Here is a 23271-nt window from a genome sequence, read left to right as displayed (position 1 = left end):
ACGGTGATTTAATTGGAATTTTATTATTAATTTCACTATTATCTAATGACATTTGCACGATTGTTGTTGAAAACCTGCGGTGATTCGTTAATATCCGCTTCCCAATTTCATTTATTTACAGTTTGTTTGTATACATAAATTTTTGCATTAATATTTTTGCATTCTCAATTACTACTACCAGTACTTTAATATTTTAATTTACCTCATCTTAAATACACAATTGCGACATTTCAATGTTGTATAAAGTTCTCTTTAAATTTCATGAGTTTCTCATTTAACTAAACTAAACCCATTAAAGTCTTCGTTTAATCTTGTTCAAATTTGTACTCACGGTCTTATGAATTCTACCTTGAATGTTGCAATATTTAAAAATTTTACAGGTTATTATTCGTCTACAATTATCAATTAATTCTTTCATAAACTTTTGTTGATGTTATCCTTGCAATCATAGAATTTTTGGTAAGTTCACATAAATTTGTTAGTTGGCTCGTATCCCCACTCTCTTTCTTCACAATCGATCTTGACTTCAATGTTTCCGTTTCTCTTAACTTTTAAGTTACTTTAAAATTTTCACTAATTTTATTAATCAAACTTGAAAGTTCACCTAAATTGCGTTATTAGAAATATTTTATATAATCTTTTGATTTTACACTTATAATAAATCAACTCTCAATGGTCTTATAATTTGTTAACACTTTCCTCAAATTTATAATAAATTAATAACTTTGTTTCACAAAATCATGTTTTCCAAATTCTTTGTAAACCTTCAAATGTTTTGTAACCCACATGATAGGATGAGTTATGTGGACCATCCGACGATCTAAGTAATTATGGAGGCCGAAAATTTTAGTTCTTTCTACCCAATTAATGATATTTCAATGGTTTTAATCATCGAAATGGTGAAATAATGTTATTATTTTAATTTTTATAAATTTTTAAATGTAGGCGAAAGTCAACGTTTACCATTGTCTACCATATCCAATAATACAAACTACATCCATTATCAATCAACACCGATTGTCACTTTACCATATCAAGCAAGTATGTAAATATTATTAAATTATGAATTTCAATTTGAAATCACATTTTAAATTAAATAATATTTGATATTCTTAAATTTAGGTGGTTGTAATTTACCGGTTAATAGTTACCAAGATAATATAGATCGTTTATCTAATAATACAAATTTTTATCCGCATCCAACCTATTCCTCCTTTAATCCTTGTGTCCCTCGTACGTTAATAAAATAATCGTTATTACTATATTATTTATCCGTTTTTTGTTTATCATTTTTTTGTTTAATATGTAAAACGTTACAGTTAATCGCATCTTTGAGACCTTGCAAAATATTGGATCATCAACACAAATATCGCGTTTACAATCTAATAAGGAGAACGTGTCTCCATCTACAATTTCGAATGTTTACTCTTCGAATGTATTAAACAACGGTTATTATTTCCAAATTGTTTTCAACATAAATATACTCTTTAAATATTTTTATTAGTTTTTAAAACCTTTATTTCGGCTTAAATATTGATATTACAACCTTTTTTATTTCAAGATCCTCAAAGATGTACACCATTTTTCAACTTTGCTAAGTCCAAAAGGAAAGAAAGACGATCAATTTTAGATGCAAAAAAAACTTCCTCCGTTGACGGGAAGAAAAATGTTCAAAAAAATACATGTTCAGGTATATTGCATTTTCTTTATAATTATTATTTTGTTTTATTTGGATTTTTTTTAAATAAATGATAAGCATATGGCGTAAAACAATTTTCAAGTTTGGAAATTTTATTAAAATTATTAATTTTTATTAAAAAATTTAGCTATAAATCAAAATTAACAAATCAAATGTCTATTGCAGGTTCTTCTAATATACATGTTAGTGGTTTAAGCAACAATCAAAATTATTTTCCCCATACAACATATAACTCATTTATTCCTTGTGTCCCTGGTATGTTATTAAATTGTTGTTCACTATGTATTGTCATCATCAATTGTTGTTTCTCATGTTTATGATTAATATGTTAAACGATACAGTTAATCGTAATTTTCACAATTTGAAAAATATACACTCATCCATACAAGTAACGCGTGTAAAATCTAATAAGAAGAACCTGTCTCCATCAACAACGCCAAATGTCTACTCTTCGATTGTATTAAACAACGGTTAGTGTTTTAAAATATTTAAAAGTAAATAGGTTTAAAAACCTTTTGTTATGCTTAAATATTGATATTATTACCTTTTTTATTTCAAGACTCTAAAACATCTACACCATTTGTGAACTCTGTTGCGTCCAAAAGGAAAGAAAGACGATTAATATTAGATTCCAAAAGAATTGCTTCTGTTGACAGGAACAAAACTGGTGTTCAAAATAACTCTTCAGGTATAATTCGTTTTAAATTTAACTATTATTGATATTTTTTATGTATGTTTTTTTAATGAAACACTTAAAAGCAAATGGAATGCTAATAAATTTAAAGAATAATTTCATTTTAATTATAAGCCTTATATTTAAAAATAATTATATTATTTACATTTTCAAGTTTCGTCTTGATTTTATAGCAACAAATAATATTAACATTGTATAATCAAACGTTTAATAATTCGTTAAGTTAAAGATGTTACAATTTAACACAAAATAATATTTTATATAATATAATTAATACGGATTAATTAAAAATTAAATTTTGAATTTTTCTTTTGAAATATCATATGTGTAGTTGTCAGTATTTTGTTGACAACCTTTATAATATTGAACAGGTCGTATAAATAAATTTAATGTTCAAGAAGGATCAAACGCGTCTTCTGTTGTTGATGACATTCCGGAGTCGTCTACAACCTTTCGTAGAAGGTCAAGAAAAAGAACCCATATAGTACCTATACCTATGGCTGATTTAAATGAACATGCTACAACTATTCATTATCAAAATGTTGTAGATATTTTTAAAGGAATATCATCAGGTATGATATGTATTTCATAATTTACTTTAAATAATTTATTATGTATTTATGTATACTAAGTAACTCCAAATGATTATATTTAAATTTTACTAGAATATCTAGATCATGGAAATCAATCCGTTATGTGTCCAAGTTGCAATGCTTTGTTGTGGTACCAAGTAGTAGTAATGAAGAATGAGCTTTCTCCCTTTGTTGTTATAATGGCAAAGTCGAACTTCCCGATGTTAGACAATCAGATGATACTTATCTAGAATTATTTCTTGGTGATAGTGCCATCAGTAAGTATTTCTTGACAAACATCAGACGTTTCATTCGATGTTTTCGTTTACGTCTATGGGAGGAAAGATTGACCATTCTATAAACAAAGGCAATGCGCCATATACGTTTCGACTTAGCGATGAAAACTATCATTGTTTGGGAAGTCTTTTACAATTACAGGGTTGTAAACCACAGTTTTCTCAACTTTACATTTACGACACGGAAAACGAGGTTTCAAACCGTCAGGATGTTTTTGGGTAAATACTTTAAATGATATTCTTCCACTTTTGTTATTTTATTAATTTTTTGTATAAGTTTTATTATTTATAATCGTAGGAAATTTATTTTTTTTGGGTAGTGATAATAAAGCAAAAAAACGATGAGCTGGAGATGCATATTATTAATTATTTGAAGACGATGTTAGATTCAAATAATCATTTGGTCCAAGCTTATCATATGGTAAGAGATTGTTTTGAAGAAAACCCACAACTGGATTTGAAGTTGCGTATTATTGGAACAAGACAGCATGATGCGAGACAATATAACTTACCATCCAGTTCTGAAGTTGCCTCTTTAATCTTCGGTGATATTGGTGACGCTGTCGATAACCGAGATATAATTGTTACCAAGCAATCTGGTTCCTTAAAGCGTATAAGTGAACTTCATCCATCGTATACACCTCTTCAATACCCGTTGTTTCATCCTTTTGGTGAGGATGGTTATCAGGTTAATATACTTCATAAGAATGTTTCATCTTCATTAACCACAGCACACAAGAAGGTTACAATGCGTGAGTTTTCTGCTTATCATATTCAAGATAGGCCAAATATGTTTTCAACCATGTTAAATGGTAGGCGTTTGTTTCAGCAAATATTAGTTGACAAATATACTATGATTGAGGCACAAAGACTACATTTTATACGCTGTAAACAACATGAGCTTCGATGTGATACTTACCAAATTTTACGAGGTATGCAATCTGTTGGAAATACAGATGTTTCAATTGCTGGTCAACGTGTTATTCTACCATCCTCATTTACTGGCGGAGCAAGATATATGATGCAAAATTACCTAGATGCTATGTGTCTCTGTAGATGGTTTGGTTATCCCGATTTTTTCATAACCATAACCTGTAATCCCAATTGGCCAGAAGTTAAAAGACTTCTTAAGGATACAACGTTAAAGTCGGAGGATAGACCTGATATTTTATGTCGGATTTTTAAGGTCAAACTTGATGCAATGATTAAATTGGTGAAGGATAAGTCTTTGTTTGGAAAGGTTCAAGCAGGTAAATTTCATTAATTTGATGACTATAAATTTATAAACATGATCTACTTTAATATTTTACTTTGTATAGACTTAATTCAATTTAAACAAACAGATTATTTATTTACCTATTAAAACTTGTGGAATATTTACTTTTATTATGTATGTTGAAGTTATTTACACGATAGAGTTTCAAAAAAGGGGGCTACCACATGCTCATATTTGCATATTTATGCATTCATGTATCAAGATTCATAATCCACAAGATGTAGATAAATTTATTTCTGCTGAGATTCCAAACAAAGACAGTGATCCAGACCTATACAAGCTTGTATCTGATCATATGATTCATGGTCCGTGTGGTGATGCTAATCCGAAGTGTACGTGCATGGTAAACAAAAAATGCTCCAAAAGTTTCCCAAAAATGTTTAATGATGAGACAACTGTTGATTCCCAAGGTTTTCCGGTATACAAAAGAAGAGATAACGGGCAATATGTTGTTAAGTCAGATATAATGATGGATAATAGAACTGTTGTTCCATACAACAAGACTCTATTAAACAATTTCAAGCATATATTAATGTTGAGTGGTGTAATCAAGATGGATCAATAAAGTATTTGTTCAAATACATTAATAAGGGTCCAGACCGAGCAACAATTTCTCTTATACAAAATAACAATGGTGATAACCCAGATCCTAATTTAGATGAAATCAAAGCGTTTTATGATTGTAGATATATAACATCCTGTTTTCTAGTTTCGGTTAATAAAACGAGAATTTATTGTGAGTCGGGCTAGTGTTGGGTTAAATGGATATGGGTTATGTATTTGGGTTATGTAGAAAAGAGGAAAAGACCATGGGCTTAAGCCCATGATCCATAATTATATAAACCATTAATCACCCATTTAATTCATTTTACACATACTCCATACACCACAAAAACACACACTTAAGCTCTCTCTCTCTAGCCGAAACATAGAAGAGAACACCGATCCCGACCCAAGGTAATGATAGTATGAGCTTAAACCCGTTAGATATGGTCACGAAACGACGAGCCGATGCCGTTAAACCGTTAAAGTCACGGAATCCGGATGGAATCGGGTATAAACCGAGCCTAAGATGAGCTTAGGGATCACCCTGGCTCAGATCTGGATCAAACGGGACGAAAAAAGGTGAAAAACGAGTCAAAACTGGTTTTTCCGGCGAATCCGCGGTTTTCCAGCGGCGATGCCGGAAAGGTGGCACCAGAAAAGTGTATACGAGGTTAAGAGATGTCAGGGAATGTTCTGACATTCCCTGACCTAACCCTAATTCGTTAACGGAAAGTTAACGAATTAGAGGTAATTGGTTAACGAGGAGTTAACGAATTGGAAGCAATTCGTCAAGCGATTCGTTAAATGAAAACCTAACGAACTAGACTTAATTCGTGTTCAAATTCGTTAAAACTAAGCTAACAAACTAGCTCCCAATTCTCTTTGATCATTCGTTAAAAGAAATAACGAATTAGAAGGTCCAGTTCGCTACTTGGACTGGTTGGCTATATGGACTGATTCGTTAAGGGTCCAGTTCGTTAAAGGGTTCAATTCATTACAAGAACCAGTTCGCTAAGATAAGCCAATTCGTTAAGAGCAATGTAACAAACTAGAAGTTTGATAAAATGACAGAACAGTCCATGGACTTAGAAAAAGAACGATTTAATTACAAAGAAGCCCTTGAACCAGCTCGACCCCAGCCAAGGGCTCTGCCCCTTGGACCCAGCTAGGGGCTGCCACCCCTAGACCCTGCTGCCCCCGGACCCCCGTTCGTTGAGGGTTATAATTGGACTAGAAGTATGATATGGATAGTGATAGTAATTATTATGCGTAATTGTTATACAGTTAGTCGTGCACAGCTAAAGAGGGGAATAACCGTAAACGGTGAACGCAACCGCATTGAGGTGAGTTTCTAGCCCCACTTCCTTGTTATGTTTTCGGGGCTGTGTGCATACTCAATGTGATAGTTAATACACTTACCTTAAGTGGTAAGTGTATGCCTTGTATGATGATTGTTTGATGATGCATGAACGATCTTCGGATATTGCATGTACCGTCAAGTGATACTTAAAGGCATGATTGATGTGTATATATGATAGGTGAAAGATGTATGTATGTTATGATGATAGTACATGAACGATCTTCGGATATTGCATGTACTGCCAGGTGATAGTCAAAGATATATATATATATATATATATATATATGATATGTAAATGAGGTATGTATGTTATGATGATGGCACGTGAACGATCTTCGGATATTGCACGTAATATTAAGAAAGGTATGTAAAGACAGGTATGGTACAATGTACTAAAGGTAGGGAACCGACCCTAATAATGTCGGCGAATGAAGGGAACCGACCCTAAAAATGTCGGCGAATGAAGGGAACCGACCCTAATAATGTCGGCGAATGTAGGGAACCGACCCTAATAATGCCGACGAATGTAGGGAACCGACCCTAATAATATCGGCGAATACTATAGGGCGGAATGCTCTTTAAAACGTATATGTATGAACGATAGTATGTAAACAAGTATGAAAGAAAGACTGAAAGTACATATGTATGCAAGTATGTAAGTAAATGTGATGGTATGTACCTTCGGGTGCATATGTAAGTATGTGGATGTATTGTATGTCGTCTAATTAACTAGAACTCACTCAGCGTAGCTGACTTTTAATATGCACGCAGGTGAGTAGGATGAGACAGCTGGCTTGAGCTGGGACACATGGCAGAATAATAAGAGTCTGGCATCTGAAGACGCAAGTTGTTTTATGTTTGTTTTAAAATTGAAAGACAAAGAATGTTTTAAGACATGTTTATGATTTGATATGTAATGTTTTATGAAAGTTTTATATTTCGCGTAAAGTTTTAATTAACTTTGATATTTAGAACTGCGTTTATGAGTAAATCCAACGTCAGATGTGAGGTACCGGCAACCGGGCCTTACAAGATATGTCTCTGCATGCGAGGCAGCATGGAGGATATTTTCATTTTATGTGCATTATAGGATTCCATCTGTTATAGACTTGCTTTTCATTTACCCGGTGAGCAACAAGTAATATATGATGCTAACGAAGATATTGAAGATATTTAAACAAGACAACTAATGCTTCTTTGATGTTTACTGGCTGGTTTGAGTGTAATAAGAACCATGATCTTGCAAAAACTCTCACATACGCAGAGTTTCCAACAAAGTATGTCTGGAAAAAACAGTTACGTAAATGGGAACCTCACCTAAGGGGTTTTGCAATAGGTAGAGTTCATGCTATTACACCCGCATTCGACGAGGCTTACTATCTAAGAATATTATTTAAATAAGGTTAGAGGCCCATAATGTTTTGAAAACATTCGAACAGTTGATGGAGTTATGTGTGAAACTTTTCGAGATGCATGTTACAAAAGAGGTCTTTTGGATGATGACAAGGAATACATAAAAACCATTGAAGAAGCAAGTCATACCTCTACCGGATATTATTTAAGAAATTTATTTGCTACAATGTTGATTACTTATAGTTTATCTAGACCTCATTTTGTTTGGGAAAGCACTTGGCAATTGTTAGTAGACGGTATACTATACAAACAACAAAAAGATCAAAATAACCCCAGTACGATTTACTCATCTTTTAATTATTTCAGTTATGGAAATTACCTAATATCAATTAATATTTCATAAATATTAATTTAATTATTTTTTATTTTATTTTCAGGTTTGATTCTTAATGAAGAACAGTTAAAAAACCTACCATTCCTGGAAATTGAAACTTTTCTAATTTCAAACAACTCCAGTCTTAGAAGATATAAACAAATGTCATTTCCAGATATGGAGACAATTTCAAGAGCAACTAATCCGTTAATGGTGGAAGAGCTTTCATATGATACCGAGACCATGAATAACGAATTTAACAATATGTTTGATTCGTTAACAGATGAACAACGAGGCGTTTATAACGAAATAATGAGTGCTTTGATTGATAAAAAAGGTGGAGTTTATTTTGTTTATGGTTACGGCGGTACTTGAAATACTTATTTATGGAAAACCTTATCTGCATCGATAAGGTCAAAGGGAGAAGTTGTGTTGAATGTTGCTTCAAGCGGTATAGCTTCTTTGCTTTTGGAGGGTGGAAGAACCACACATTCGAGATTTTTAATACCTATTAATTTGACCGAAGATTCCATTTGTCGGGTAATATTACAAGCCAGTTTATGTTAAATTTTATATTAATGATTTTTTTATTATATATGGCTTTATTTGTTATTCCAATATCAATTTACCTTTAAATATCTTACTTTGTTTATGTTTTTTTTTATTCTTTCATAAAATAGGTTAAAGGAAATACCGACGTATATGAGTTATTGAAAAATACAAGCTTAATAATTTGGGATGAGGCACCCATGATTCATAAGCATGCTTTCGAATCCTTGGACAGGACTTTAAACGATGTTATGAATGGTGATTCTGGTAATACTTCCGAATCACGTTTTGGAGGTAAGGTTGTTATTTTTGGTGGTGATTTTCGGCAAATCTTACCCGTTGTAACCAATGGTACAAGAAGTGAATGTGTCAATGCTTGCATAAATTCTTCTTATATCTGGTCAAAATGTAAAGTTCTTAAACTAACTAAGAACATGAGGCTTACAGTTGGATGTCGATCTACAGACGTTGAAAACATTAGAGAGTTTGCTGATTGGCTGTTAGATATAGGTCAAGGAAATGTTGGGGGTCCAAATGACGGACAGTCTGTTATTGATATTCCAGACGATCTTTTAATTTTGAACTCAGTTGATTCGATGGGTGATTTAATAAGCTTTGTATATCCTAATATATTAGATAGATTCAACGAACTTACTTACTTTTAGGATCGAGCACTGTTGGCACCTTTGAATGAGGTTGTTCAAGAAATTAATGAACGTATGTTAGCCATTTTTCCTGGTGAAGAAGTCGAGTATCTAAGTTCCGACAGTTTAGCTGAATGTGAAGACGTTTCAGAGGATTTTGATCCACAGTTGTACTCTCCTGATTTGTTAAATGGTTTAAAGATTTCTAGAATGCCTAACCATAGATTGGTCCTCAAAGTTGGTGTTCCCATCATGCTATTAAGGAATATTAATCATAAAAAGGGTTTGTGCAATGGAACGCGACTTCAAGACGTTAGTCTCGGTAGGTGTGTAATTGAAGCTAAAGTTGTCTCTGGTACGAATATAGGATATCAGACTCTAATTAGTCGAGTAAGTCTTACACCAACTGATAAGAAACTACCGTTCAGATTAAAAAGAAGACAATTTCCTATCTCAGTATGTTTTGCCATGATAATCAACAAGAGTCAAGGTCAATCTTTGTCAAGAGTTGGATTGTATCTTAAAGATCCAGTATTTTCCCATTGTCAGCTTTATGTGGCTTTGTCAAGAGTGAAGAGTCGAGATGGTATTAAGTTACTGATACTCGACAAAGAATCAAAGCTTACAAATAAAACAACAAATGTTATTTACAAAGAGATTTTTGGAAACGTAGAATGATAAATAGTAAATTTGAAATTTATTTGAAATTGTTCTATTCTACACTTATGTTTATCATGTGAATTTATTTGTTCTATACTTTTTTTATTTAATTCTAAAACGTTTTGTATTTGTGTTTGTTATTATATCTTATAAATTGTTATTAAGTTATAAATAATTATTTAATGTTAATATATACAAAAAAAACCGTATCCAAATGTTTAATAAGATGCAATTTTTTATATGAGGATTTCAATTATTAGTTATATTTAAAATAGTAAATATAATATCTAATAAAATATTACAAATATAAGGTAACTATACATGATATACTCATTAGATAGATATAATCATTAACATCTTTGGAAAACTAAACCGTCACTTCATTTATATATTTTATAATTATCAATTTAATTCTTCATCATCATCATCATCATCATCATCATCATCATCTTCTTCTTCTTCTTTTACACTTTAAAGGTTTTCATAACAAAATTAATATAAAAAAATGTCTACCATTGTCAATTGGAAGTTTTCTACGGTTTTACGTAAGTATGAATTCCTGTTTAGCGATTTCCTCATGATACACAAAGATAATATTGAATCTGTGATGATGTTTAATAACCTCCTTAAACATCAGATTCATGAGATTGGTGTTCGGAAACTTTCTCCATGTATAGAGGAAACCAATCTCATTAATCTTTTACATCATTACCTTGATGATCTTCACCAAGATGTTTTACCGTTTGAACATGTTAGGGATTGGTTTTTTTATCCTAATCAAAACAAAGTTGTTATCAAGTTTGAGAATGGACAATATAAAAATTTGAATCCTAAACAACTACTGTCATGTGATGATTTGTTCCTTTTGAGAGAGCTAGATATGTTGAAGTTAAATAATCATAGAAAAGAAATTGCACATCTTGAGTTGGAAAGGGAGGTTGGTTTGAAGGTTAAATGGTTAGGCGAATGTGCAAACTATGAAAGTGATTATGATGGTTATCCGGAAAGTTTGTTGTCCGATGACGAAGTAGAAGATAATATATTAATGCTTTAGATATTGTTTATATATTTAATAAAACATGTATATTGTCAACATCTATTTAGACCAACCAATAACTTTATTTATGAACTTTAGATTTTTAGGTTGTACATAACAATTTTGTAATGCTTAGATGTTGGTAATTATTAAACATGTTGTTATGTTAAGTTTACTTTAATTGAATATTGTCTTGTTTTTATAACTTTTCAGGTTATTAGGAAATGGGAGTTTATGTTGGTATAACTTTTGAAGACTTTGATGATGTTTTAAAATCAAAGAACATGGTTAGTGTGTTTGTTAATGTCTTTTGGTTGTTTTGTTTCATTTAACTTATTGTAATTTTGAAGTTTGAAGGTTAAGACAATGTAATTTTATAATACTTTTGTAACAAATATGAACAAGTAGTATGTTAATCTAAATCTATGCTTAACTAAATTTTGTGTAGTGACATGTTTTTCTACCCGCGTGTCACGAGGGTCAATAACCTAGTTTAATAAATAAAGTTTTTTAAATGCCACATGTTATTACTATATTGATTCTTACAAAAATTTTCACTCCTCTCTCTCATATTGAATACATTTCTCTTTTTAATATTTCATTTTCAATTTTTAATAATTCCATCATAATTTTAAAGAATTAATACTATCATAAATATGTTTAACTTGTTTAATATATAACATATTGCATTAGTTATTAATATTAGATTTTTATAAGTAACCAATACGACACGAGTGAGTTTCTTTAACCGATTAAAGTATCAAACATTGTTCATGTCAGAACAATTTAAGATAAGAATGAGTTTTGGTGCACAGGTTGGTTTAAAAAAATAGCCATTTACAACTAAATTTTGATATAGAAAATAACAAAGAAATAATTTATGTTTATGAATTTTATAACAACTTTTTATTTCCAAGTTACGTAATATGTAATTTTTTTTTACCGTATAATATATCTTTATATGTGATACATTTTTTTTTGTATTTCACATTATGTTATTATTTAAAAAAATTACTTATTCTAACTCGTGTGCTACACGGGTAACTAACCTAGTATATATATATATATATATATATATATATATATATTTGAATGTTAAACACAAATATTAATTTATATTAGTAATATATTTATTTAAACTTCGTGCATTGTTTATTTAAGTATTTGTATGAGTTGTATCGATTTTTTTAAACACTATTATTCTTAAAAATATAAATCCCTATATCAAATTAATATTATTATTAAATGATTTATTAGTAACAATCGTGTGTTATTTGTAAGAAAAGTTAAATAAATTTTAAACATTATATACAAGGTAAGTTTTATAGATTATATCGCACTTTCTTTATTTGAACAAGAGATGAAGTCAATTTCCTAATATTCAATGAAAAGAGTAACTACAAATGTTGTATACGAAGAAATATTTTGAGATTAATGAAAAATTACCATCAAAATTTTTTTCTTTTTTATTTTATAAAATAGTTTATTTTATTTAACTCTGTAATGCATATTCATATTCATTAATCTAATACCAAATTAATATAAGTATTTCAAATTGTTTTGTTGTTTTGTTAATATAGTTTACCTAACTCGTATATACACGGGTATTTAACCTAGTTTTATTTATATAAAAAAACCCATTTTCACTAGTTGTACAAGGCCTCTAAAATCTACAAATCCACCTTTAGCAATTCCCGATGTATAAAATCAATTAACTTAAATGAAATTTAAATAGACGAGTCAAATTAATTGTGTAGTAGGCCAAAACATTTGCATGCATCAAAATGAGTCTCATGACACAACTTTATCGTGCACAGTTTTGATTGTGACTAAACAAATTACATTATTCAAAAGTAAATAAGAATTAAATTTCAAAATAATATGATTTTAGATGTATTTTCAGCTCATACTCTATCATATCATATCATATCATATGATACATTTCAAAATAATATGATTTTAATACACTTATTATTATTTTTTTATATCTTCTCTATTTATAACAATTTAAAAAAAAATATTTAAAATTCATACAATGTGAACAGTAGAAACCAAATTTAAGTTTCAGTTATAAGATTTATCTCGGAATAAACAAACGGCTTTTTTAAAATCAACCGAAGGTGAAAGGGGTTTAATTTGGTTTTCTGGCTCCAGTGGCTGTGAAATTTTTGAGTAGGGTTCAGCGCGTCGTACACGGAACCTCTTCAGCTTCTAGGTCCCAAAGCTTCGTTTTTAGCAGGATTAGCTTTGCTGTTCAAAAGGGGTTGCTGCGTAGCTTATTGCCCGTTTGCCTGCCACTTTATTGTAATCGTTTTATAGGAAATTATATAAAACTTCTATAATCAAATAAGATGATATGAATAGGATAGAAAGAGCAAGCAGTGTTTGAAACCCCCAAATTTCTAAATATCAAATCCAAATCCAAATCATCCTGTGTTTGTTTCCATCAATTCCATAGGGTTTTTTGCGGATTGCAGGTGGTTGATTTGATTAGTTCAATTCAGTTCCGATACAGGTAGGATCTAGGGTTTCTATATCCTCCTCTTACTCACTCGATTATTATTATTATTATTATTATTATTATTATTATTATTATTATTATTATTATTATTATTATTATTATTATTATTATTATTATACTTTATGATGGTAGGATTAATTGCCGTCAATTATACGTTCAGATGACAGATCAAATAGAGGCGCTCTATGATAAGTACACTAACCTCAAGGTTATTTATTTATTTATTTATTATTCTTCTTTACAAGTAACTAACTGTGGAATTGTTGACTGACTACTTTTGCTTTGATTACTGTACAACAGTCAAAGAATGCTTCTGAAATTGACAAGTTAAGTTTGGATCAAGAACAAAAGTTTAAGAGTTATGTCTCTGGTATGTATGCATGTCTTCTAATCCACACCTTTCTTTATTTTGATGTCTAATGTGGTTAGGGTTCTAATTCACCTTTAACATTGCCAATTTTATTAGTATTTATTATGATTTATGAACTTGAATACTTATTAAAGCACCCTTTTATTGAGATCAGAGCCAATCAACCAAAGCGGTTTTCAACCTGTGAATAATTTTACTGATTTTTTTAAGTCAAGGTTTAGCTTTGCGATTGGGGATTCTTATGATTATTTGATTGCTTATAGGGTTGTAAACGAACCAAACGTTTAATAAATGAATGAACATGAACAAAGAATTTCGTTCGATTAACTAAATGAATAACATGAACAGAGGCCGTGTTCATTGAGTGTTCGATTATTTCTCTGTTTATGTTCATTTGTTTATTAAAGGATTTTATCATTTTTAATGATTTTTCTAATCTTAACATATAGTTGTAATTGCAAGAAAATTTACTAACTATAAAACAAATAAATATACGAGTATTTTGTGATTAATTTAGGTGTAAAGTTAACATATGAATATGAATGTTAAAAAAATAACACAGACCTGGCAGCTGGAGCGAACCGTTGTGTTTATTTGTGTTTGTGAACCACTCACAAACAAGTTCATTTCTAATTTCTTTAACGAACTAACACGAATGAAAAATTCCATTTGGTTAGGGGTTCATGAATTTTACGCTTGTCCGATAAAAGCTTAACAAACGAACATGAACAAGACCTTGTTCAGTTAAGTTCGTTTACAGCCCTAGTTGCTTAGTCTATCTTTAACAAACCTCAATGTAGAGAAAAGTATTGAATATGACTGATACAAATAGAAAATAATGCAAGTTATTTAACAAATAGAATAGTTCAGTTTGGTTCGCCTTCATATCTTGTCACCCTACAAGGTACATTATGTTGGAACATGCAGTTTTGAATATGACCGATACAAACAGAAACTAATGCAAGTTATTAACAAAAGTTTGATGTAGATTAATAATCCTTACCTGCACTTCTACAACAGTTGAAGTTTGCATAGCATCTAATATTAGCTGGACATTATCCGTCAAATAGGAAACTTTTAATAATGCAAAACATCATGTCATTAGATTTATAATAACACAATGATATCACAATCGTAGTGGAAGAAATGTTATTTGAGATGCTGGCATTTAGCCCTCAGTATTAACTAAAGGAAAAGAAAAGCATGCAAGAATAAAGCATTGAGGCAAATTATTTAAAGAAAAAGCACAAACAATAATAAACCTAACCTGCGAATGATAATGTTAGCAAAAAAGTTTAGCTGCAAGGTCATATCTTTGTATAAGAAAATCGGTTACATATTGACTATGCATTTGACTTCGATGAGAAGAACAGTTTTGATGTGGTTAGTTGAGTTAATTATGTAGCTTGCATTAGCACATAGACAAATTATAGGCACATATTAATCAATTGATAATGATTGGATTTCAAAAAATGGAGGCGGTTTTACAGGTGCACATACATATTCAAAGTCGATTTTACTTCCAAAAGTAAATCATTAGATTGTTTACACACTCATTTGTAATCATTAGTTTAAAGACGTTTGAATTACCGTAGTTGGTTATGAAAAAATGTCACATGGAGCATTTAAGTGTACAAATAAATCTAAAACCAAGTTATATTGTAGTCTATTAGTTAATTAATTAATTCATCAGTTGTGGCCTGTGGGTAAGGTTGCAATGGGCTAACAGCAATCATTAACATTTTTTGAACACTTACTATTTAACACGGTTGACCAATTTATGATATCTTTGTGATCTCACTTTCACTTATGATGGATTAATAAAAGTGACCAAATAGTGTTTAACGTGAATTCTTCGTTTAATCTGATGCAGCTGCAGATGAACTGATTAGCTATTTAACAAGTGAAAAGGACATGTTAAGTGCACAAATAGATGATTTGAGACAGGAAGTTGTTTCAATCAGGCAAGGACTTTACTCATGATACTAATGGTAACACTTAATCTTTTGTCAATAAGTTAACTAATCTCTTCATTCACAGATCTGCAAAGGATGAAGAGCAACAAAAGTATGAAAATATGTTATTAGAAGAGACCCAGAAAAGTAAGGCGTACTTTTGTGAATGAATTGTCTAAGCCATCTTGATTAGATTAAAATAATTCTAATTACTTTTCGCAGACAAACAACTTTCCGAAGAAATCGAAAGGCTTCATAGAAAAGAAGTTGATTCCGGTGATACACAATCACCACGTTCTCCACTTTCTACCAGCAACTCAGCAAAAAGGAAAAGAATCGTGATACATGAAAATGAACATGAAAATGCTCCACTTTCAACCAGCAACTCAGCAAAGAGAAAACGAATCGCGTTACATGCAAACAAAAATGAAAATGAAGTTGTTGATATCGATAACATCTTCTCTGGTGTCTTCAATAATGGTGCTACACAGGTACACCTTGTGTGCCTATTTCTTTTCATTTTCCTAGTAGAGGTGGTGCTATTAATTAATATGCTTACAAAATTATATTGAAGAATGTCACCTCTTTTAACTGTTTTATTATGCATTGACTGTATTAATGAAAATATGTAGGCTAAATGCTGTCGTCCAAGGCTTGGTGGAACAGGTATGTTTTGTATGAAACTATGAATAAAATCTAACGATGTTTTTATGGGCACAATCGTCATTTATATCTGACTAAATTTAATACGCTGTGTAGTAAATGCTGCATCCGATTCTTGCATGTTTCAAGAGCTTGTTGAGCGTTTAGTTGATCTGAAGTTTTCAATCGGAACTCCTAGTGATAGCATACAAATAGAAGCAGTGCATGAATCAAGTGGTAACTCTCTTGTTTACACATCATTATATGTTAAATTCTTATCTGGTATGAATATTATTGGTATATATGTCAAATATGAAAAATTATTTATGATGTGGTGGGACAGGGTACTCGTTTAGTTTGGGATGGGTGAAGCACAGTGGGCCAGGGGAAGAAGAGGTGTTGATGATGTACCGCGTGTCATCCCTGGGAACGTTTGAGAGAGTGGCACCAGAATGGATGCGGGACGTGATGTTATTTAGTGAGAGCATGTTGAGTATCTTTTTCAAAAGACTATCAGTCTATCTTAAATCTTCATGACTCGTCTATCTTTTAGTTTTTCATTTTACTTTTTAGTTTTTGTGTATGAAATATCTAATTCCAACAAAATAGGAAAGAGTTTGGTAAGTGTGTGCATTTTGTCCTAGTTTGTTGGTGTGTAGCAAAACATATGTTCCTCTGATTTGACACATGTTTAGCGTGTAAAATATAGGTTCAATCCAATGCAAAGTTGGCTTCATTTTTTTTCCTGCATTTTCAAGTTACACAGAAAATACCGTTTGACAACGTTTTAAATTTTAACCCGCGCGTTGCGGCGGGGCACGTTAAATGCATCAAATGTATAATCAACAAAAACCAAGTTGTAATTCGACCCGTTACCGGTAAAAGAAAAGACAAATCTAGATTCTTTACATCGTTAACCAAATGGGAAAAAAAGTTAACGCCCAGAAAACTGAAACTTTATATAGCAAACAAAAGCGTACCAAACATATAATTACCCTTAGACAGAATTTTGACACAAAACGAAAGCGAATGAAATTATCAACCTGCCTACATTTGCACTATGTGACGTAAAACACTTTCAACCTGCATGCTTGTTCCATATAAAAGATTGAACACAAAATAAAGTGTGATCCCTTCTAATTCTCATCAAACCTGCAACCATAAGTTAGGTACATCCATATCAGCAAATCAAACCTAAACTGGAAGTTTGACTAAGTCTAACTCAAAACTGTGAATGTGCAGCACTTTTAAATCGGACTAAGTACTCAAATTTTCCAAACTACCCCTAGTTGTAAAGTAGACACACTACAAATTCGATTTATATTTGAGTTACATTCACCAAAAACTCATAATTCTAACCGATAAATAGATTACAAAAATTCCCTATATACCCTTGGTCAGACAACGAATGAACTATATTGTTTAATTTAGTTATTACCAAAAAGTACTTGAAATAGAGAAAGAAACACAATTGTGTTCGTCAAATCTATTAAATTTTGATATTAAAAGTACTTGAATTAGAGAAAATGTCAAGGAGATTGAATTAACCTGAAGATTTGGGCAAATTTTTACATGTAATTCTTGATTCTGCATGAGCAACTCTGTCAGCGCATACATATCCCTGATAACATAAGTAAATAATACAAAATGCGTGTTAAACGCCATTTGTAGGCTGAAAAGGATAAAAAATGAAGATCGTTGGGAAAACTCATCCCTTCTTGCTGTTTGTCTTTCTGTGATTTGTTTATAAATTATATGAGTGATTACCTAAACACTTTTGATCCATATATAAAAATTCATTCCTCGTTCTTGCTCCCATGTGCACCAACCTAATCTCTTGTTGCAAACTCAAAGTTATATTTGACTGAAACCAAATAAAGAATGACACCACACAATTAGAAATGATAGAATATAAGCAACACAATGTTGTTAATCATATTATTAAACTTCTTTTGTTGTGCTACTATAGCCTTCACAAATTACTTCAACCAATAATTTAAAACGAAATATATTACAAAGTGTTCATATTGTCATGGAAATGAAAGAATTATAAACTTTAAAAAATAAACAAACTATCCCTGCAGTTAAAGTTTGTAAATTTTAGTTTACTGATTCAGTTTTATATATGGGTTGGTAGGTGTAAAATATTTTATAACAAATAAAAAAAAAGTTGAACATATGACCTGTGGAGGGTGTTCTACAAATGTATAAAGATATTTGGAAGACAAATAAAAGTCATCTGCCTTTACACTTCTACTTTCAGTATTGTCCACACTCAGAATGAAATAATTGTTCAAACATTACACACACAACTATCTTTAAATAGTTAAGCAAATGCATAAGCAAATTACCTTAATACGAACTCAATTTGAGGGTACCAGCTATGAATCTCTACTGCAACCTAATAAAAGAAGCCATGGCCCCTGCTGAGAGAGATGCACACAATTTAAGTGATGAGAAAATCTACTTATTTGATACAAATTTTGAAAGTATATGGCCGGTTTCCGCCATCCATATTTACTTGTAGCGCTGCAACACAAACAAAATTAACAAATTAAAATGGTAAATTCTAATTCAGATTCATAATGGTACACATAACACCACCACCACCACCAAAGTCCATGACTGTATACAGTGATTCTAACTTCCATAGACATGTTTTCATACTGATTTTAAAGCTAAATCATTTGGTTCTCGAATGCAAAACGCAGACATCATAAAGTAAATATTATTACTTCTTACAAAAAGTTCAAAAGAACGAATCAAATCGAATTTTAAAAGCTAATTCAGCCAACATCCATAGTTATATTCATCAGTTTTTGAAACTAACAACCGAAACGAAAAATAAGCGAATATATGAAATAAATATCGTACCTAATAGAGGACCGACACCACCACGTCAACACTGCCTAGGTTCCTAAATGGAATCCTGCAACAGTAAATCTGGCAACCTGAGTACTCAACCATCACAACTGGCAACAGTGACGAAACGAAAATACCAAACAATCCGTCCGGTGCCACCACGCCAGTGAAGGACGCCTAGGGCAGTAAATACACCCACCGGACCACTGAACCACCACACCACCGCTATTTAGGGTTTGCCACCTGCCAACCACCAGTCCCACCGCCACCAAGGGTTCCCACATACCGCGATGGTCGAAGATACAAACGACAGGACGGTCAAAGAAATTAAAGAGACGGTGGTGGGGAGCAGGGTCCTGTTCAGAAAAAGAAAACAACAATTCCCAATTGATAAACTTTAAAACCCTAACAATCAAATGAAAAATGCCCCACAGGGAAAACAAACGTAGACAAACGGTGGGGATACGGATACGAATAAGGATCAATTACCTTGTTGCATGACGATCGAAAAGGAATTACAGAGGATATGAGGCGGTGTTTTTGATTTAGAGAGATGAGAACCTGTATTGATAAGAAGAAGAAAACTAATATGAGGCGGTGGAGAATGTGTGGCTGAAATGCAAGGAACAATGAATAGCGGTTTTTGTGAGAGGAATGAGTTTTGGTTTTTAATATATACTAGTAAAATGCCCGCCCCCGTTGCAGGGCGATAAACCACGTAAACCGTTCACGTTGCAGCGTGCTTGCACTTGCATGCGTAAACCTGTGCATACAAACTTCATCTTATCCGGTGTAAAATCAATTAAATAAACATATGCATTGCGGGGTGATAAACCACGTAAACTCGTTCGCGTTGCAGCGCACTTACAGTTGCACGCGTACACCCCCCCACGCGTTGCAGAGAAATATGATTTGGTTTAGATTCAAAATACTCGTTAACAAATTTATATCAAAGTAAACGCGCGTTAAACACAACATAAATGTTTCTCTATTTCTATAGTTGGATTGGGTAACAGGTAAAAAAAACGGGTGGCGGCATGTTGGTTAGCGGGTGTAATCTGTTCAAGTCAAAGGGATAGCAGGTTATCTGCTTCCAAAGAAAGTGGTTTCCTGCATCACAGAAACAAATTTTACATTCATAAAAGTTTTTAAAAACTTTTTGTGTAAATATCAAAAAGGAAGTTGTAGATTCCTTCAGCTACTTTATGATAGTGTTGCTGCAAGTAGGGCAGAAGCCAAATTCCCTAATAACATGCTTAATGCAACAGGTCTAACCTTTAGTCGATCAAAAACATAAGTTCTCCGGTCCTTCCCATTTACTTACTTACGGGCCTTGGGGTTCTAGCCTTGAAATATTGCCAGGCCTGAATTCCATGTTTACCAGCCATTGATGCAGGTCCAATAATAAAAGGTGTAGCCTGATACACAACATATTAGATTTCAAACGTAGCTACACGATTGTCAAATGTAGCCCTACTATGCTTTTGACATATGCACTAACCTCTTTGAATTTCATGGCTTCAAATTTCTGAACAGCCTGTAAATTGACGTAGTTTTTCAAACGATTTATATTGCCTTGAACTCACTTTACTCGGAAGCCATATCAACATGAACATGTTTTTATATGTGACCCGAAACCGTTTTCACACGAACCAATTTGATGTTTTTTATTAAATAACATGAACTCATTTTTTACTCGGAACCTGTATTAACCTGAACACGTTTTACACGTGACCCGAACTTGTTTTCACACTAACCAATTGATGATTTTTTAAATGACCCAGTTTGACCCAAACGATTTAGGCTATGAACTACACAAATTTTTTTTTTTATTTTAATTTTGTGTGTGTGTGTGTGTGTGTGTAATATTCTGGCTAAACCCATAACTTACTATGTACCTTTGAAATTAGTGAAATGAGATCTATTCCGTTGTCATGCTTATCTTATTTTGTTCCTGATAACATTAGCTGTAGCAAAAGATATGACATCATTAGTTTGTAAAGAATTAAAAAATATTAGTTGTGCAACAGAGATCCTAATATTCAACAATGCTAATATAAACATGATCAATATAGTTGTAGATTCAGATAGGTTAGGTAAGAATTCAGTTTCGATTTAAACAAAATTCATTATTCTGACGATCTAAAGCCGGTCTCTTAGTGATGTGAATACACAATGAAAACTCATATTTTGGTAACTTGAACTATTATCAATAGGACTAACTATAGAGGGGCCTAATTAAACATAAAATCAAACAGATATGTCGGGGGAGGAGTGTGAGAAGATCGATTAAGTGTCACCGTCACCAAAGTGAACACGAATGCAGTGAAACAAACGCGTGTGATGATACAGGATGATTACGATGCAATAATGAGCTTGTACCATGAACATAAAAATAAAATTTTCTAAAACTCCAAAAGTTAAAAGAAAAGGCAATTTTGTCTTCGTCAATTCTCCAAGTACAAATCATATTTTAATATGTGTAGTGGATAAACTACAAAATGAGCCGTTTTGTGTCATGTGACGTCTAGTCAGCAAAGAGATGGTTTTATTTTTAGGAGTGTAATGGTGTCGTAGTCTAATATATATATATATATATATATATATATATAGGGGAGGGTTAACTTATTCTAAACATTTAGAAAATTTCTAACGAAAAGATGAGGAAAACCTCCACGCAGGTTAGATATAGGTAAAGTTTAGCCATCCTACTAAGTGCAAGTGACGGTCTTACCCGCACAATCACGAAGGAGGAAGCAAAACTTCAACCTATTATCTACCACGTTCAAAGGTTAACTTATTCTAAACACTTGGAAAGTTGCTAATTTAAACTAAAGTATGCATGAGCAAGTCATATAATGTTTATAAAGCAAGTCATCCAGTGAAAGTAGCGGTCTTACCCGCACAAAGATTTATATTTCATAATAATTCATTACAAGAATGGCCGGGTACCTACCCGCCTACAAGAATCTAAATCTATACAATGTAAACCTATCCTAACAGTGGGAAGGGATCTTAAGGTTCAAGCTTCAGGACCACTCCCTCCAAACCCACTTGTACCCGCACCATCAGTTGGCTGTGGCGGTTCAAGGAAGGTCTTTAGAATGGCTAGCCCATCATCAGCAGCAGCAACTTCGTTCACCTTCTCCACCACCGGATGCGGGAAGGCGGCATACTGATTCACTGCTTGGTCATATACAGCTTCAGTATCAACATCATATAAAGGGAAGTTGCAAGGCGGGATGCCTTTCTCAACGAACCCTAGACCAAGCAGGAAGCTGGCATTTTCCCCATCCTCATGAGAAGCGTTGAGGGCTGCGCTCATGGCATCGTCGTATGATGTGTCCGTGAAGACTCGATGCACAACCTACAAGAAAAAATACAAGTATCAAAACCTTTTCTATTTACAAAGAAAAGCGTAAAGATATTATGAAATTACGCATACCTGAGACAACGCTTCTCGAAGAAGCCATTCCTTGGCAACCAGAGCCTCCTGGAGGGCGGCTTGAGCTTGGTTACGGGCGCGTTCGGCTTCACTTTTGTTAAGGTTGGCGAGCAACACTTCCTTAGCAGCAGCCTCTTCAACGCCCTTTAGCTTCCGCTCAGTGTGGTCAAGCACGCCCCTCTGGTCCAAGATCTCTTGGAGCTTCTTGGCGTCTTCCATAGCCAAGGCATCATGAGCCTGCTGGAGCCTCTCTAGCTTGGCTTTAAGTTCCTCATTCTCAATGCGTAGAGGCTCAGCAACGGCTTCAGCCTTGGTGGCCCTCTCAGTTGCGTTCCGTGCAGTTTCCTTAGCCAGCCGAAGCTGTTCGTTAACAGCTTGGGCAGCCTTGGAACGGGCCTCGAGACGGGCCTGAACTTCA

The 23271-nt window shown here is 32.6% G+C and overlaps 2 protein-coding genes and 1 long non-coding RNA gene across 3 annotated transcripts; all 3 read left to right on the top strand.

The window, feature by feature from the left end:
- Window positions 1–3679: 3679 nt before the first annotated feature.
- LOC143586237 (uncharacterized) lies at window positions 3680–10040 on the top strand. The gene is made up of 4 exons (XM_077067827.1): window positions 3680–4511; window positions 8234–8511; window positions 8850–9335; window positions 9384–10040. The coding sequence occupies exons 1-4, from the start codon at window positions 3680–3682 to the stop codon at window positions 10038–10040; spliced, it is 2253 nt and encodes a 750-aa protein (XP_076923942.1).
- A 3699-nt stretch (window positions 10041–13739) lies between these two features.
- Window positions 13740–16476, top strand: LOC143586234 (uncharacterized). Its single transcript, XM_077067826.1, has 5 exons — window positions 13740–13787; window positions 13880–13949; window positions 15823–15913; window positions 15990–16051; window positions 16127–16476. Exons 1-5 carry the CDS (start codon window positions 13740–13742, stop codon window positions 16474–16476), a joined length of 621 nt encoding a protein of 206 aa, XP_076923941.1.
- A 35-nt stretch (window positions 16477–16511) lies between these two features.
- On the top strand, window positions 16512–17224 carry LOC143586241 (uncharacterized). The gene is made up of 3 exons (XR_013144676.1): window positions 16512–16570; window positions 16664–16783; window positions 16890–17224. It is a non-coding gene; the product is annotated as an uncharacterized LOC143586241 (long non-coding RNA).
- The last annotated feature ends 6047 nt before the right edge of the window (window positions 17225–23271 follow it).

The sequence above is a fragment of the Bidens hawaiensis genome, unplaced genomic scaffold (genome assembly GCF_021521415.1).
Source record: "Bidens hawaiensis isolate Kalapana, Puna unplaced genomic scaffold, B.hawaiensis_p1.1 tig00034582_1, whole genome shotgun sequence".
Taxonomy (NCBI): Eukaryota; Viridiplantae; Streptophyta; class Magnoliopsida; order Asterales; family Asteraceae; genus Bidens; species Bidens hawaiensis.
The sequence above is the reverse complement of the archived record's forward strand: the minus strand, read 5'-3'. Positions and strand labels throughout refer to the sequence as shown.

What these genes read in the sequence shown, in the direction of transcription:
- LOC143586237 (XM_077067827.1), top strand. Translation starts at nt 3,680, where the DNA reads ATGGTAAGAGATTGTTTTGAAGAAAACCCACAACTGGATTTGAAGTTG. An exon ending in GTTTGGAAAGGTTCAAGCAG is followed by an intron (nt 4,512 to 8,233) that starts GTAAATTTCATT and finishes TTTTATTTTCAG; the next exon opens with GTTTGATTCTTAATGAAGAA. An exon ending in TGATTGATAAAAAAGGTGGA is followed by an intron (nt 8,512 to 8,849) that starts GTTTATTTTGTT and finishes TTCATAAAATAG; the next exon opens with GTTAAAGGAAATACCGACGT.
- LOC143586234 (XM_077067826.1), top strand. Translation starts at nt 13,740, where the DNA reads ATGACAGATCAAATAGAGGCGCTCTATGATAAGTACACTAACCTCAAG. An exon ending in CAGGAAGTTGTTTCAATCAG is followed by an intron (nt 15,914 to 15,989) that starts GCAAGGACTTTA and finishes CTTCATTCACAG; the next exon opens with ATCTGCAAAGGATGAAGAGC. An exon ending in ATTAGAAGAGACCCAGAAAA is followed by an intron (nt 16,052 to 16,126) that starts GTAAGGCGTACT and finishes TACTTTTCGCAG; the next exon opens with ACAAACAACTTTCCGAAGAA.